The 16,587-nt window shown below is 42.7% G+C and overlaps 2 protein-coding genes across 2 annotated transcripts in view; one reads left to right on the top strand and one right to left on the bottom strand.

Moving 5' to 3' along the window:
• Positions 1 to 16,587, top strand: part of LOC311228354 (phospholipase B1, membrane-associated-like) — a gene marked incomplete at both ends in the record, with an annotated part of 540,482 nt that overhangs the window by 270,939 nt on the left and 252,956 nt on the right. The gene's annotated exons all lie outside the window — the stretch shown is intronic.
• Positions 307 to 10,623, bottom strand: hsp90ab1 (heat shock protein 90, alpha (cytosolic), class B member 1). The gene is made up of 12 exons (XM_084315115.1): positions 10,484 to 10,623; positions 8,706 to 8,849; positions 8,412 to 8,618; positions 7,923 to 8,082; positions 6,118 to 6,251; positions 5,683 to 5,994; positions 5,218 to 5,383; positions 3,833 to 4,023; positions 2,952 to 3,099; positions 2,179 to 2,447; positions 1,263 to 1,596; positions 307 to 906 (listed from the first exon to the last, which is right to left on the bottom strand). Exons 2-12 carry the CDS (start codon positions 8,847 to 8,849, stop codon positions 794 to 796), a joined length of 2,178 nt encoding a protein of 725 aa, XP_084171241.1. The 5' UTR covers positions 10,484 to 10,623; the 3' UTR covers positions 307 to 793.

Here is a 16,587-nt window from a genome sequence, read left to right as displayed (position 1 = left end):
CTCACACGGTCTTTGACTCATCTTAAGTAAAACGGGGCATTATTTCTGTTAAGGACATCGTTTTTCAAAGCACCAAAATAATTGAGCACCACGTGATAGACATTTCTAAAACTAGGCAAATAACAGTGAAACCATGTGGATAGATAGCACTCCGGGTAAGGGGATATATATATATATAATTTTTTATTTTGGGTAAACTGCCCCTAAGGCATAAAGGTGGGTTTTATTACAAGCTACCATGTTTCCCCGTTCCCTCTTCTGGCACATAAACCGACAGGCCCCCTTGAAATAAGCAAACGACAACTGTTAACGTATTACCATCTTTTTAATTTTGCCAAACCAAAAAAAAAAAAGACTGAATACAGACAAGTCTGAACTCAGGCAAAAGGAATCTTGCAGTCGACTCCATGCAGCGTGCATGTTGCACATGACCAGAATCCACAATCCCCCTCTCTCCGAGACAGTCTTCATAATGGAATGTTCCATTCCCCGTGTTCACACATCCAAACAGTCCAAACATTTAAAACTCAGTGCAACAGGGTACTTTTTGTAAAATGTGCTGCTTACCGTTTAACTTCTTATATTCATTTACAGCGAAAATCAAAAAACAGCTTTTTCTAAACATTGTAGAATGTAAGGCTCTGGACAAGAGAGCATCACTGGTCCACTGGACAACATCCGTTACATATTTTTTTTAACCAAGAGGACATGACCAGGTCTCTCCTTTTTTTTCTTTTCTTTTTTACAGGGTAAATAAAGAGATGTTCATAGGCTAAAGGGATGGAGGGGGTATTTAATCCACTTCCTCCATGCGTGAAGCATCGTCATCTCCTTCTAGGGGTGGGATCTCATCAGGGGCAGGGGCGGAGACAGGCTCTTCTGTGGGCACATCATCGTCATCGATACCTGGAGATGGAAGGGTGAATTAATATTAAATCATACAAAATCCCTTTACCCAAGACACCAAAATCAACACCTTTTATATATATTAAGTCATCTACAAATCAGTAGTGAAACATTTACATTCATAGATCCAGTGTTTCCCCACAGCTTCTTAGGTTATAGGAGGCTGGGGAGGGTAAGATGGCAGAAAACTAAAAATACCATACAGTGGGCGCTTTGAGAATTCCCATTTGTGGCGACCGATCACCGTTTCTTTTCAATCGACCATAGTCACACGGCAGACATTTTGCCCTTATGTCACGCTATGGTTGGGATTTTTTTTCAACGCCCCCCCCCCCCTCGGAAGCAGCTTCACTTACCCAGGCCGAGTTTGATCATCCTGTAGATGCGGTTGGAGTGAGTCTGTGGGTCATCAAGAGAGAAGCCCGAGGATAGAAGGGCGGTCTCGAACAGGAGGATAACCAGGTCCTTCACGGCCTTGTCGTTCTTGTCGACGTCGGCCTTCTGTCTGAGGGTCTCCACGATGGGGTGGTCGGGGTTTATCTCCAGGTGTTTCTTGGCCATCATGTAGCCCATGGTGGAGTTATCTCTGAGAGCCTGGGCCTTCATGATCCTCTCCATGTTGGCCGTCCAACCGTAGGTGCTAGTCACAATGCAGCAGGGGGATGACACCAGTCTGTTGGACACGGTCACCTGCAGAGGAGAGCAAAGCGTTAAGAAGGCAGAACAGACAAATACGACCAGAGGTCCTTGTAGAGACAAGGCGACCTAGAAACAAAAACAGTCCCGTTTTTAGGGGGTAAATTCATGTTAATAACTCATGCAAGCAAAATCAGTCCTGTTAGATCATACAAGAAAAATCCAAATGCAATCACACACAATTTAAAAAGGCTTCAGTTAGATTGTTATCACAAACGCATTCATTCACCAGCACTACAACTTGGACGTTCATATGGTTTGGGTCCTCCAGACTCTGGGAACAAAAAACTAGTCAGCGCACATTACAGACATTCCCATTCACAATCAAATGACAAAGCCTTCACAACAGGCCAAACTAGAGCGATCACCTTGGCGGGACCATGACCAGCAACTCACCAGAACAACATTAGCTTAGGATGAATTAGGGCACCTGTTACCAAAAATCAAGAGAAATTAAACTTGTGAACTTCAGTAGTGAATCTCGCAGAATGAACCCTAAATTCAGAGAATGAAAAATGGATGTAAAAGAATAAACACATTTCAGTGAATTAAGACAACGCGGTTAGGATCACTGACCTTCTCTACTTTTTTGTCAAGAATCTCCTTCATGAGCTTGCAGAGGTTCTCGAACTTAGTCTTGTCCTCCTCCATCTTCTTCTTCTCCTCCTCATCCTCTGGGAGCTCCAGGCCCTCCTTGGTGACAGAGACCAGGGTCTTGCCATCAAACTCCTTCAACTGCTGTACACAGTATTCGTCAATGGGCTCGGTCATGTACAGGACCTCGAAGCCACGCTTGCGTACACGCTCCACGAAGGCAGAGTTGGCCACCTGATCCTTGCTCTCACCTTGATGAGAAAAACACAAGACGAACATTAGTTATTCAGCAATGGAAGCTACGAAGTTCCCAAATTCACCTCACGACGGTCTGGGAACTAAAAAGGACTTTAAAGTTGTAATTCTTTCCAAAACATTCATTGTTTACTTTTGATATTTATCACACCTTTTTCAAAGGCACGCTGCTTTGTATAAATGTCTGTTCTATATACAGTGAACTTTCATTAATTTGATCTTGCTCTGAGAGATTGAGATAATACATTATTCTATTTGAATGCTGGTGTAGGTATGTTGATATTTATTTTGTTTAAATAAATGACCTATAGTCTACTAGTTATGTTCCTGTTGTAAGTTTGTTTTTTAATGAATATTCGTAATTTTTGGCCAATTTTGATACTAATGTCTAATGTCAAATACACTTCAAAAATGGCATCCAACAGAAAATGTACACTATGCTACGCAACCATTGGAAATCCTGTTAGGTAAGTTTTGTAGCAGCTAGCAGAGAGACCCACCAGTGATGTAGTAGATGGACTTCTGGTTGTCCTTCATGCGGCTGAGGTACTCTGTGAGGGAGGTCATCTCGTCGCCAGACTGAGAGCTGTGGTAACGCAGGAGCTCGGACAGCTTCTTGCGGTTCTGAGAGTCCTCGTGGATGCCCAGCTGGAGACGGACAGTGTCAGTTAGTACAGACCCATGTATGGGTGGCACCATTTCATTTGAATCCACAGAACAAACATCTATACACTCGACAAGCCTACATGTTGAAATTAGATTAGGTAGCCATTTAGAATAGACCCATCTCAAACCCAGACCCATTTTCTTGATCAAGAACAGTGGGTGGGGTATGAGATGGGTCCATTATTACTACAGGTGCTAGTTCTTTTGAGGTAGGAACCTAAAAGGTTGGGTGCATCTCATTCAGCTACTGGGTAGAATGCTACATGACTGGCTTACATCTAAAACCAAGCCTACATTGGGTTTTATAAGCTAGGCTGATGACATCAACATTAGGAGGGAAACCTTTGTAATCCATGATGATGCCCTGAAGACCAAACGGCAGCATTGAGTGGAGTGGGGGGGGGGGGGGGGACGACAATTATCCATTATGGCAAACAAAATATATTTAGCCAAATAAGCAACTTCAAGTGAATAAATTAGTCAATAATTGAACCCTTGCGCTGCAGAACCATATAACTCAGTATTGCAATTTTTGGACAGCCCGTGTACTTTCAGTTGTAAAGTGAAGTGTGGCTGTGATACATCACATGTACAGTCTACAACAACTGAACACAATACACCAACTTAGCATGTTCAGATAAAGTGTGAAAACATTGTTCCTCTGAAAACAAAAAACAGTTATATGGTTCTTAGTCAGAGGTACTCAATTAGTTACCTTGAGGTTCTTTGAGAAGCCATCGTAGAACTTCTTGTAGTTCTCCTTGTCCTCGGCCAGTTCAATGAACAGCTCCATACACTTCTTGACGATGTTCTTGCGGATGACCTTCAGGATCTTGCTCTGCTGCAGCATCTCTCGGGAGATGTTGAGTGGCAGGTCCTCTGAGTCCACCACACCACGCACGAAATCTGGAGGACCACAACAGATGGCTCATGAGGAGGGATGCAAGTCAATTCTAAATAGGCACGGGACGATATGCCAGGGTTCACAGACATTGCAAAATTAAAGTCAATAACTTAAGTACTTTTCCAAGCACCCTTTTAAAGTTTTTTTTATAGAAAACAAAATCAGATCCAATATTTATTCTGATTTTATTTATTGTCAAAAGTATGCATAATGTTGTGTTAATTCCACAAGAGATATGTAATGTTAATTATTCCGTTTTTTGGTGGGGGAAACCCTGCATATATTGGTATCGGAAATTAAGAGTTGGACAATATCGGTGTAAAAAAGCCAATATCGAGCATCCCTACTTAAAAAGCAATTTCCGACAATTAGTTACACTTTAAATGTAAACATTTAATTTCTTGATTCAGAATTTTTTTTATCGTGGATGAACTTCAATGCGAATGGTTGATTGAATTTCAAGGAGCTTTTAAGCACCTTGTAAAAGAAATTGGCCGTTTAAGGAATTCCAGGCATTGACTGTGAAAAATCAAGCACTTTAAGCAAGCTTCAAGGACCTTGTGCGAACCCTGGATATGCGCATCTCTTGATAATGGCTCACGACTCAATACCACCATGGGAAATCCATAGTGCTGCCACACTGATGATTTCAGTGCAGACGGAGCGTTCTCCCATCTCAGACAGTATTGTATACAAAATGTAGATTGCGCCCTCTGCTGTACAAACTGTAATGGTGATGAGCTTGTAAAAGTGCAAGTCATGTAATTTGTGATTACTAGGAGTGTGGGTGGGAGAATCGATACAGCATAGTATCGCAATGTTTTGCATGCAGATATTATACTGACGCTAATATATATATAAATATATACATTTGTTTTTTTGCAGAAGTGGAAAATAGGTAATAAATAGGGGAATGTTAATTACCTTAAATTATTCAGTTTTTATCTCTTAATCAATACAAAATGATGCATACTTTTAATAAATAAAATCAGAAATTAAATTTTGAAAACAGATAGATGATATCACATTTTAATGCCAATATTGGTAGGCCGATAATATCGGACATCCCTAGTTCGAACCCATTAATTTAAGATTAGAGTGCCAATGTACCGAACGAAGGTCCGAACATTTGGGGTCAGCCCTAGTTTCCATCTGAACCAAATATGAGAACACGTAAACCGTTTCCGTTTACTTACTCAGGTACTCTGGGATGAGCTCCTCACAACTGTCCATGATGAAGACCCTCCTGACGTACAGCTTAATGTTGTTCTTCTTCTTTTTGTTCTCAAAGAGGTCGAAGGGCGCGCGGCGGGGAATGAAGAGCAGGGCACGGAACTCTAGCTGGCCCTCCACAGAGAAGTGCTGGAGGGAGAGAAAGACACTAGAGTTAGTATCAAATCACAGAAGGAGGCATATATTTTGCCAATCAAAATAGCTTGATTTTCATGGTTGTAACTTCAAAGTAACCTAGTTAAGGTTATTTGAACAAGCAGCACCTGAAGTAAATCAGTAACATTAGTTTTTGAGAGTCATTCAGCAACCAAGACTAATTCCACTTGACTAATTGTGGTGGTTGTGCGGTAGGGCATGAACAGAATTCCATGACATTTCCAAAACAATCTGAATATGTACTTCTCCGGGTAAAAAAAAAATTTATTTACCTTAACAGCCAGGTGGTCCTCCCAGTCGTTGGTGAGACTTTTGTAGAACTCTCCGTACTCTTCAGTGGTGATGTCATCTGGGTTCCTGGTCCAGATGGGCTTGGTCTTGTTCAGCTCCTCCTGGTCGATGTACTTCTCCTTGATCTTCTTTTTCTTCTTCTCGTCCTTGTCTTTAGCATCCTCTTCCTCGTCAGAGCCCACATCCTCGATCTTGGGCTTGTCCTCACCCTCCTCGCCCTCTTTCTCCTCCTTGTCGGCCTTCTCCTCCTCGGCCTCATCGTCGCTGATCTCCTTCTCGCGCTCCTTCTCCACCTGCAGGTCAAGAACATTGAGCTCGATGTACATTCACCTTCACCAATGTGGCAACATTTCCCTCTATTCTAGCAGACTGAAGAGGATAATCAAACTAGTCGTTCAAATCATACCAATACTTACAAACAGGGTGATGGGATAACCGATGAACTGAGAATGCTTCTTGACCACCTCCTTCACTCGCTTCTCTTCAACATACTCTGTCTGGTCCTCCTTCATGTGCAGAATGACTCTGGTTCCACGACCAATGGGCTCCCCTAAAAATCAAATTCCAACGGTCAAACACAATATACTCGAGACATCCTGACAGTTATGGAGCAGGAGGGGATGGTGGAACACTTTCTTCTTACAAGGCCGTTTGCCATCCGTCTCTACAGGGGCTCTTTGGTCCCCTCAGCCAGCGGCCCATGAGTTGCACTGTGCACCCAAAAATCTTGCAGTGCGACTGAATATTTTCACTTGTCGCACCGGTGCGCACCTCACATTCCAGCAGGTCCGTCTGTGCAGTGTTTCCCTTATATGCATTCAGCGGCAGCACAGCTAAAGCATTAGCACCGCTGCTCTGAGCTAGGTGAACGAAATGAATTGTCATTTCATTAGACACAGACCAGCGCGGACCTTCAATGACATGCAATTCAATTTACATGAGCAACGGGCTAACGTTAGCCACTAAGCTAACCAACGCCAAGACTCCGCGACACCAGTTCCATTGGTGAGGAAGGGAGGTGTATTGACGAGGCTCGACAAGAGGTTCAAAGATAGCTTCACGTTTATTGGCTATTCGTTTCATGCATCGGGCTGCTCCAGGTGCCAACTCTGTGTGTTGACATCCTGGTGTGACAACTACAGCAACTTAGGATGCTCAAACATCATGCTCTCGCTCTCTACATTCAATGATTTAAAGTAGCCAAACGTTACACTATAAATACTAACTGGATAGTTGATTATAAACATTTAATTTCATAATCTGAAATATTCTAAAATCATTAAGTCGGCTATAAGCCATTATCCATTTGTGTGCGATTCTTTTCTCACAGTAGTGAGTGCGTCTTTGGCTAAAGTGGATAGAAAACAGTACTGTACAAAAGCCATGGCAACCAAGAGTTTATATAAATTTACCGGTAGTTATTATTATTAATACTCCTAGTACATTTTTGAAAATGTATTTAAATTATTTTTTAAAGCATCTTCATGGTTTAATGCAAACATACGTTTCAGGGACTATTATAATCCATCATATTGGCGTGACTATGTACCAAAGTTAAGGGTGAACATTTTTGGGTGCACCTAAATGAAAGAGCCCTGTGTCTACAATACCTCCCGTTACAATGGTCCCAGCGTGCTCGTCGGTCGGTTTTAGTTGGTTAAGACACATTTCTGTACACATGTATATATATCTTACAATCATATGATTCAAATTAAGCTACATACATTGTTTATCGCACAACTCCTGTAGAAACGTCAGTTTAAAAGTGTTTTTAATGTTGCACCTTTTTATGTTCTCATTTACCTTCATACTCTCTCCCAACCATTGTGTAGTACCGTTCACACCACCATGACCCACCCCCTGGATAATAAACGCCTCTTATCTCAGTATGCCAAGGGCAACCCCTCAAGTAGCCTTGTAATATTTCAAACAGCAATTAACTTGTCAGGTGGAAATCCCCAACAAGGGGCTCAATATTGTACCATTACACCCTTTAAAATTTACAAGAGCCTAAGCAAGCTCACCCACCATCATCATTGGCATTCACTAACTTGACCATCAGTGAGGGGAGCAAAGGGGCAACACTGAGCCCATCCTATACGAGTAGCTTCCAGAATCAGCAAACGTGTAGAATAACCCTTGAAAGCTCCAGTCTCCTCGACACCAATTTGAGAAATCGGTTTCTTGACCTAGGAGGAGAAAAGTGAAACTCTATGCGTACCAGTGTCGACCTTGACTGTGAACGAGCCTCCGGCAGAGGACTCCCAGATGTACTGCTCATCATCGTTGTGCTTGGTGATGACAACCACCCTCTCAGCCACCAGGTAGGCAGAGTAGAAGCCCACACCAAACTGACCGATCATAGAGATGTCAGCTCCAGCCTAGAGGGCACACAAAATTAGACATTATGCATGGGAAAGTAAGATTAGGACTAGGCAATATGCCAAGGGTATTTATGGTACATCTATTGAGACATTTGTATTGTGGCTTTTGATATTGTGGATCACGACACAATTGTCGTAGTCTAAATTAATGCTAATCAGAAAACAATACTACACTTTGATTAAAAACAGGGTCTATAGATGTAAACAATGTTACAAGTGGTTTTTTCCTTTTTGAAAGTCCAATTATTGTTCAATATAATATTTAACATAATGTCAACTGCATTGTTCTTCCAACCCAACCTAGTTTTTGAGTGCTCCATCCCTACCTGCAGGGCCTCCATGAAGGCCTTGGTACCAGACTTGGCGATGGTACCCAGGTTGTTGATCAGGTCAGCTTTGGTCATCCCGATTCCAGTGTCACTAAGGGTCAGGGTGCGTTCAGCAACATTGGGGGTGATTTCAATCTTCAGATCCTTGCCGCTGTCCATCTTGGTGGGGTCAGTTAGACTTTCGTAGCGAATTTTGTCCAAAGCCTAGAAAATGCATGTACACTACTTAATCAACACATCCACTTTATGTGAAGAAAACAAGCGCTTCATAAGACCAAACTCTCAACTTACATCAGAGGCATTGGAGATCAATTCCCTGAGGAAGATCTCTTTGTTGGAATAGAAGGTGTTGATGATAAGGGACATAAGCTGAGCAATCTCTGCCTGGAAGGCAAAGGTCTCAGCCTCCTCCTCTTGGCGCATTTCTTCAGGCATCTGAAAAAAGAAAAAACATGTTAAGCAGTGCGGGTGATCTGCAGTCAAATACTTTAACACTGAAACATTTACAGTCTTGTACATGTCTTGAGAATATTACAGTTTATTCCTTATTGACACGGTTCTGCATAATTTCCATCTGCGCTTTCAATTTCACACAAGTGACTGTCAACTGTTAACAAAATACCATGTTTGGTTCGACAGTGTCAATGAGCAGATAACTTAAGTTGTTTCCCCAATTCCCCCCCAATGTAAATAAACCCTTACACCCCCCCCCCCCCCCCCCCAACAAAAACTCATATTCGTGTTAGTACTTGTATGGACTGAACAAGAGTCCATCAACTAGAGAATAAAAATATCCATTGCAATTCTATTGGGGTGGAATCACTGATGTGATGGCCCTTAAAAATGCTAGTGTGTATTGAGCCTTACTGTATTGTACCCATTCTACAATCTGTTAAAGTTTTCAATCAGTAAATTTCCCATTTATTGTGCAGTGTTAAGAAATGGGGACCAATTTCAGATGAGGAATTTAAGGTTCATTAGGAATTGAGAAGCTATGATAATAATTAATGCTTGATAAACTCATCATCCTTCAACCACTGTTATACATGATCCGACCCACACTCCCATCTTGCAACATGGCTCTCCATGACTGTACAACATACATCATCTACAGGCGGAAGTAAGTCGGGCAAATGTAGCCCAACATGGCGACAGCCAACAGACAATGGATGTTGGAAGCACGTGTGGTGCGGGTTGCGTAAAATAAACCGAGATACCAAAACGGTGTCAATAACTCCTCCTAACACGATGTTTAAAACCAATTAAACATGTAGAGGATAACATATGGGGGGAGACAACAACCACTAAATTATACTCCTGGGCTGCGGTGGACCAAATTTGTTGATGATATTATATATCGCAAAACGAAATAGTTAAATTGTTCAACTATTCTACATCAGTACTCAAATCCAACTAATCAGACTCCCGCGGGGTCTAATCCATTTTTTCCCCCCTATATGTGCCATAGAGTTATCCAAAGATTACAGTATATTTCGCATGCTAGACAATTGGCTAAAGTTAGCAGCGATTAACAACGACGATAAAGATAAATACATGGCCGAATAAGAATAGCTGTAATTAGTAAGATTGGCTTGGTAACAGGTTAAATAACAAGGCAGGCAGACCCCATCCTGGCCACTACTTCCTAGCCGCAGAGGGTGATGTCTGTCGGCGGCGGCGGCCAGGTCAGGTGTCCTTCCTTCCTGCTGCTTCCAGAAGGAGCGAGAAGCCCGAGGTCGGTGCTGCTAGCTGCTAGCCGACACACCATCATCTCTCACCACACTTGCCATCAAGACTAATGTTGTCAGGCGTAACGCAAATAAAGTGTATGGAAATTGTAAGATGTATATCCAGCCTTAATTAACTATAGTGTTAAAAAAATGAATAAAATCAGTCGGTGTCGTCGACGACGTCGTGATTCGCGAGTCCCAATCCAAGAGACGGTAGTAGTATCATCCATCAGGGCCATAAATTGTTCGCCGCCTCGTGTCAGTTCAGATTTGATAATACTGGACAAAAATGTGTGTACAATTCATTCGGAGAAAAAGACTGCCTATTAGTTTACATACCTTCCTTGTGTGTTCCGTTGACTTATCTTGAATAAAACGCTAACCAACGCCGAGCCCCTGCTGCACTCTGACGCAGGGAGATTGAAAGGGATTTCCTTTTAAAAGACCGATATCTTTATAGCCATGCGTTTTCAATGTGCGCCCGTATCCCTCCGCGCCGAGAGAGCAGCCAGACAGGCGAGCCTCTGTTCAGTGTCTTAAATAATCTGCCCAGGTTTAACATCACATCAGCCTATTATTATGTACACAATCCAATATTTATAAATAGATTATTATTACTATTATTATTATAGTTCATATTACTAATAGCCACCCTAACGCGTTCATTTTCAATATCAAATAAGGGGGAGATGATAACTAACTTAAAAGGATGGGTGCCTAATGAAAACCTCTCACTTGTTAAGATATAAAGCTTCGCCGTGGAGTACTTCATGCATTCATTCGAATTTCAGAACCATTTTGCATATTGCCAAACTTTTAAAAATCTGTTTATTAATACCATATTTATTGCCACACTCGATAAATGCCCTATTGTTTACATAAACAGATAGCAAAACAAAGTGGCATTCTGAAAATGAACATTGCATGCGTGCAAATGTTTTATTTCATTTGACAAATTTGTTCAGAGTGCGGATCTGTTTAATCTGATGGAGGAATACTGTCAGCCAGGTGGGTGCGCTTCGTTTGTTCCAGCACTTTCCATGAAAAACCCGCCTAAAGATGACGTCACAGTCGCGTCAAATGCGGCCCTTGCAGCAGAACAGCTGTCACATCTTTGAAACCACAACAAATAAATAATACAATATTTTGCATACAACATAGTGATATTGTTATTGAACATTATCAAAGATGCCATCATGAAAATATATTGGAAGCCTTTCCTGGTGAGAAATGAGAATAATTTCAAGAATAATGATCAAACCAAATTAAAGAGATTAAGACATACTGCCCACATCGTTATACCAAAACCACGGCCTTACTGCGGCCCTATGAGCTCAGAGTATCTTATGATTAGTGTATTCTTAGTGTACGAACTAGGTCCGTGTACGTTTTCAAACGGAAATACGAAAAAAGGGGAAAAAACGGAAATACGAGGTGTTTTCCTATTTCCGTTTTAAACCAAAATCGAAAAAACTGAAATACGGAGCTGTTTTTCGTATTTTGGTGTCAGAATCAAATGAAAAAAGGAGTAAATAATGGGCCGATTTTGGTCCGTGTACGTTTTGATAGTTCGTTTTTAGTTTTTGATCTGAAGAATGGAGAACGGAACCACGTGACAAGTACATTTTTCAATGTAAAAGCCATGCACGATCTAACGTTAACGAATATGTATAACGTTATGAATAAATACATAAATACATGCATACAGATCTATACCAGGGTAACGTTATGATACATACATTTTTCGTTTTGTGCATTTCATTTAGACATGATATTTTATGTGAAGTAACAGCCTAATATATATGGTCTGTCCCTACGTTACCCAACAGATATCCTAGTTCAGTGGTCGGCAATAGGCGACTCGCATGCTGAAATAGGTCCGCCAGCAATAATATCTGCCCGTCAGATTATTTTGAGAATATGATTTTTGTGATGAAGATTCGCTTTATTGTATCGCGGGAGACTTAGGTAAAGTTAGAAAGATATTCACAGATTCGAATGTCCGCGGTCAATAATTCTTAAGCTAAATGTTTTTAAAACACAAAGGACACCTCTTTCCTATCGTAGTAAGGTAGACAATGGGCTACAACCTTATTTTCACCTAAACGAGCCGTCCTCGGGGCTGTACAATTAATAATATTGATCTCTATGTGCCGTCGGCTGTGAGGCAAGTGCGCAGCCAGGGACGTCTAAAAAGTGCAACACCGAAAAGAGACACTACAAAAAGATTCAATAACTTCACTGTCATACAATATGGTCTGATGTTAACATTCAGTATTCAATATTGTCTGATTCAATATTAACATTCAGTATTCAAGTAGAACAGCTAGCTGTTGTGGACAGACACTCACCATTCCACAGCAAACCGGTAGGCAAGGCACCTTGGTTGAGAAATGCAGGTTTCTATGTGTGTAGGATAGACAGTCTATCTATCCTGTCTCAAGATGTACAATGAGATCGTGAGAGAATTGTTGAATATATATAGAACACAAATGTTCTAGAATGTTCTATTATGACATCATACTGTGACATCACAAATGTTCTAGAATGTTCTATTATGACATCATCTGTGATATCACAAATGTTCTAGAATGTTTGATTATGACATCATACTGTGACCACAAATGTTCTAGAATGTTTGATTATGACATCATGACTGTGACATCACAAATGTTCTAGAATGTTCTATTATGACATCATACTGTGACACAAATGTTCTAGAATGTTCTATTGTGATACTGTGTCAAAAATGTTCTAGAATGTTCTATTATGAGTGACATCATACTGTGACATCACAACGGAACATGAGTTCCATTTGAATAATATAAATAATATGTTTGGTAAGGCTGTCCCCGAAGCCTGTTTTTGGGATTCAAACTTCGTCAGGGTTCTTCGAACGGACGTTCGAACCTTATTTTTTTAAGCGAAATGTTTTTAAAACACAAAGGACACCTCTTTCCTATCGTAGTAAGGTACAATGAGCTACAACCTTATTTTCACCTAAACGAGCCGTCCTCGGAGCTGTACAATTAATAGGCTTGTTCGAGATGGGATAGGCGGACGCAGATCTGCGCAGGTTTCACTACTGCCTCGCCAAGCGCATTGCATGACGGTTAGAATGTTGTCCGACTTGCTCTGAAAATCTGACGAGGCGAGGCGCGGAACTCCCGCGGGAGCGAGCCATGCGCAGCCTTCAGAGCGAGGCGCCACAGTACCTCTTGGCTTGTTCAAGATGGATTTCGGTTTGCCTCGACTAGTAGACGAGAGTAGCCGAGTGAAGCCGGGGGAGGAGTTAAGAGGGCGGACACTGCCGATTTCACGAGAGCCTCTCGCCTAGTCTCGCGCGGCAGATACGCTTTCACGTCACCACACACACATTACACACCTGTCCAGCTCATTATAATGCGATGGCCGTGTGCAAAATTAGATCAGATTCAAATGTACAGCACACCATATACTGCTACAGTGGAATATACTATTCATATACCATAATGTATACCATCTTGTTGCACGCTCCTGGCCGCACGCACACACAACACACTGCTGAATAATTCTGTTTTGCATCAATATATATATATGTATACTGTGTATATTGAGGCAAAACAGAATTATATATACAGTATTGAGGCAAAACAGACGACGCATGTGTGTATGTGTATGTGTGTGTGTGTGTGTGTGTGTCTGACAGCTTGAAGTTTATCATGATGATACGACGGCATAACATAATAAAGTTTTCAATCAATCAAACATCTCATAACTCCCTGGCTGTCACATGGCTGGTGACTGACAACTTTTCTGAGCCAATAGGCGCTTTGCGCGACCGTAGCAAGTCGCTTCCCAGCCGAGAGCAGCCGGCTGAGAGGTACTGTGGAGCCTCGCTCTGAAGGCTGCGCGCGGCTCGCTCCCGCGGGAGTTCCGCGCCTCGCCTCGTCAGATTTTCAGAGCAAATCGGACAACATTCTAACCGTCATGCAACGCGCTTGGCGAGGCAGTAGTAAAACCTGCGCAGATCTGCGTCCGCCTATCCCATCTTGAACAAGCCTTCTCACTCGGCTGCTCCCGGCTGGGAAGCGACTTGCTACGGTTGCGCAAAGCGCCTATTGGCTCAGAAAAGTTGTCAGTCACCAGCCACGTGACAGCCAGGGAGTTATGAGACGTTTGATTGATTGATTGAAAACTTATTATGTTATGCGTTATCATCATATCATCATGATAAACTTCAAGCTGTCAGACACATACACACATGCGTCGTCTGTTTTGCCTCAATACTGTATATATAATTCTGTTTTGCCTCAATATACACAGTATACATATATATATTGATGCAAAACAGAATTATTCAGCAGTGTGTTGTGTGTGCGTGCGGCAAGGAGCGCGCAACAAGATGGTATACATTATGGTATATGAATAGTATATTCCACTATAGCAGTATATGGTGTGCTGTACATTTGAATCTGATCTAATTTTGCCATCGCATTATAATGAGCTGGACAGGTGTGTAATGTGTGTGTGGTGACGTGAAAGCGTATCTGCCATGCGAGACTAGGCGAGAGGCTCTCGTGAAATCGGCAGTGTCCGCCCTTTTAACTCCTCCCCCGGCTTCACTCGGCTACTCTCGTCTACTAGTCGAGGCAAACCGAAATCCATCTCGAACAAGCCTAGTAATAGGCTTGTTCAAGATGGGATAGGCGGACGCAGATCTGCGCAGGTTTGACTACCGCCTCGCCAAGCGCGTTGCATGACGGTTAGAATGTTGTCCGATTTGCTCTGAAAATCTGGCGAGGCGAGGCGCGGAACTCCCGCGGGAGCGAGCCACAAGCAGCCTTCAGAGCGAGGCTCCACAGTACAGGCTTGTTCAAGATGGGATAGGCGGACGCAGATCTGCGCAGGTTTGACTACCGCCTCGCCAAGCGCGTTGCATGACGGTTAGAATGTTGTCCGATTTGCTCTGAAAATCTGGCGAGGCGAGGCGCGGAACTCCCGCGGGAGCGAGCCACAAGCAGCCTTCAGAGCGAGGCTCCACAGTACCTCTCAGCCGGCTGCTCCCGGCTGGGAAGCGACTTGCTACGGTCGCGCAAAGCGCCTATTGGCTCAGAAAAGTTGTCAGTCACCAGCCATGTGACAGCCAGGGAGTTATGAGACGTTCGATTGATTGAAAACTTTATTATGTTATGCGTTATCAACTTATCATCATATCATCATGATAAACTTCAAGCTGTCAGACACACACACGCACACACACACATACAGCAGTGTGTTGTGTGTGTGTGCGGCCAGGAGCGCGCAACAAGATGGTATACATTATGGTATATGAATAGTATATTCCACTGTAGCAGTATGGTGTGCTGTACATTTGAATCTGATCTAATTTTGCACACGGCCATCGCATTATAATGAGCTGGACAGGTGTGTAATGTGTGTGTGGTGACGTGAAAGCGTATCTGCCGCGCGGGACTAGGCGAGAGGCTCTCGTGAAATCGGCAGTGTCCGCCCTCTTAACTCCTCCCCCGGCTTCACTCGGCTACTCTCGTCTACTAGTCGAGGCAAACCGAAATCCATCTTGAACAAGCCTATTGATCTCTATGTGCCGTCGGCTGTGAGGCAAGTGCGCAGCCAGGGACTGTCTAAAAAGTGCAACACCGAAAAGAGACGCTACAAAAAGATTCAATAACTTCACTGTCATACAATATGGTCTGATATTAACATTCAGTATTCAATATTGTCTGATTCAATATTAACGTTCAGTCTTTTTTTTTTTCTACTTTTTCTCCCATTTACTATTTTTCTCCCATCCCAATTTCGTATCGTCCAATTCTACCCTCCCCTGTCTCAAACGCTGTTAGGCCATGCCTCCCACAAGCCGGCTGCAATGTGGACTAAGCCTTACATTACGTGTCCCCTCCGGTACTCGAGGAAGCAGCAGTTTGACCTTTGGGAAGTATTTTGACATGTACATGGGTACCTTGGTCGTGTAGTGTATCTTGTAGACCAGGCCCATTGCAAGTTGCTGTCTGTCGTCTACTCTAAGCCATCCTAGGTTGTCAAAGTGGGCAGGGGTGAGGTGGGTTCTAGGAGTAAGGTCAAGCAGTAGTCTGACCAGTTTGTTTTGAGATGTTTGTAATTTTGTTTTTAGCGCCTTTGAGGTGCTTTGGTACCATGAGGTGCAAGCATAGTCGTAGTACCCTTGAATGAGTGCTCCTGCCAGAGTCTTCAGGGTATTCTTGTTTACCAGTGAGGAGATCCGGTACAAGAATCGAGTTTGTTGGTTGACTTTTTTTATTACATTGGATGCCATTTTGTCACAGGAAAGATTTGCCTCTAGGATGGAACCCAGGTAGGTAATATCTTCTTTCCTTGTGACAATATTGTCACCCACTGTAACTCAGAAGCCGTCGGTCTTGCTGAGTTTGTTATTTGAACCGAAGAGAATGGACTCTGTTTTG

This window comes from Notolepis coatsorum (assembly GCF_963971535.1).
Source record: "Notolepis coatsorum genome assembly, chromosome: 5".
In the NCBI taxonomy this organism is placed as follows: Eukaryota; Metazoa; Chordata; class Actinopteri; order Aulopiformes; family Paralepididae; genus Notolepis; species Notolepis coatsorum.
This window is presented reverse-complemented; position numbering and strand designations above follow the sequence as displayed.

Bases quoted from the DNA above. Each gene is read 5' to 3' on its own strand.
- hsp90ab1 (XM_084315115.1), bottom strand. From the start codon at position 8,849: ATGCCTGAAGAAATGCGCCAAGAGGAGGAGGCTGAGACCTTTGCCTTC. The intron at 5,995-6,117 runs GTAAGTATTGGT...CTTGACCTGCAG, and splicing joins GTTATCCCATCACCCTGTTT to GTGGAGAAGGAGCGCGAGAA. The intron at 1,597-2,178 runs GTCAGTGATCCT...TCTCCTCTGCAG, and splicing joins TTGACAAAAAAGTAGAGAAG to GTGACCGTGTCCAACAGACT.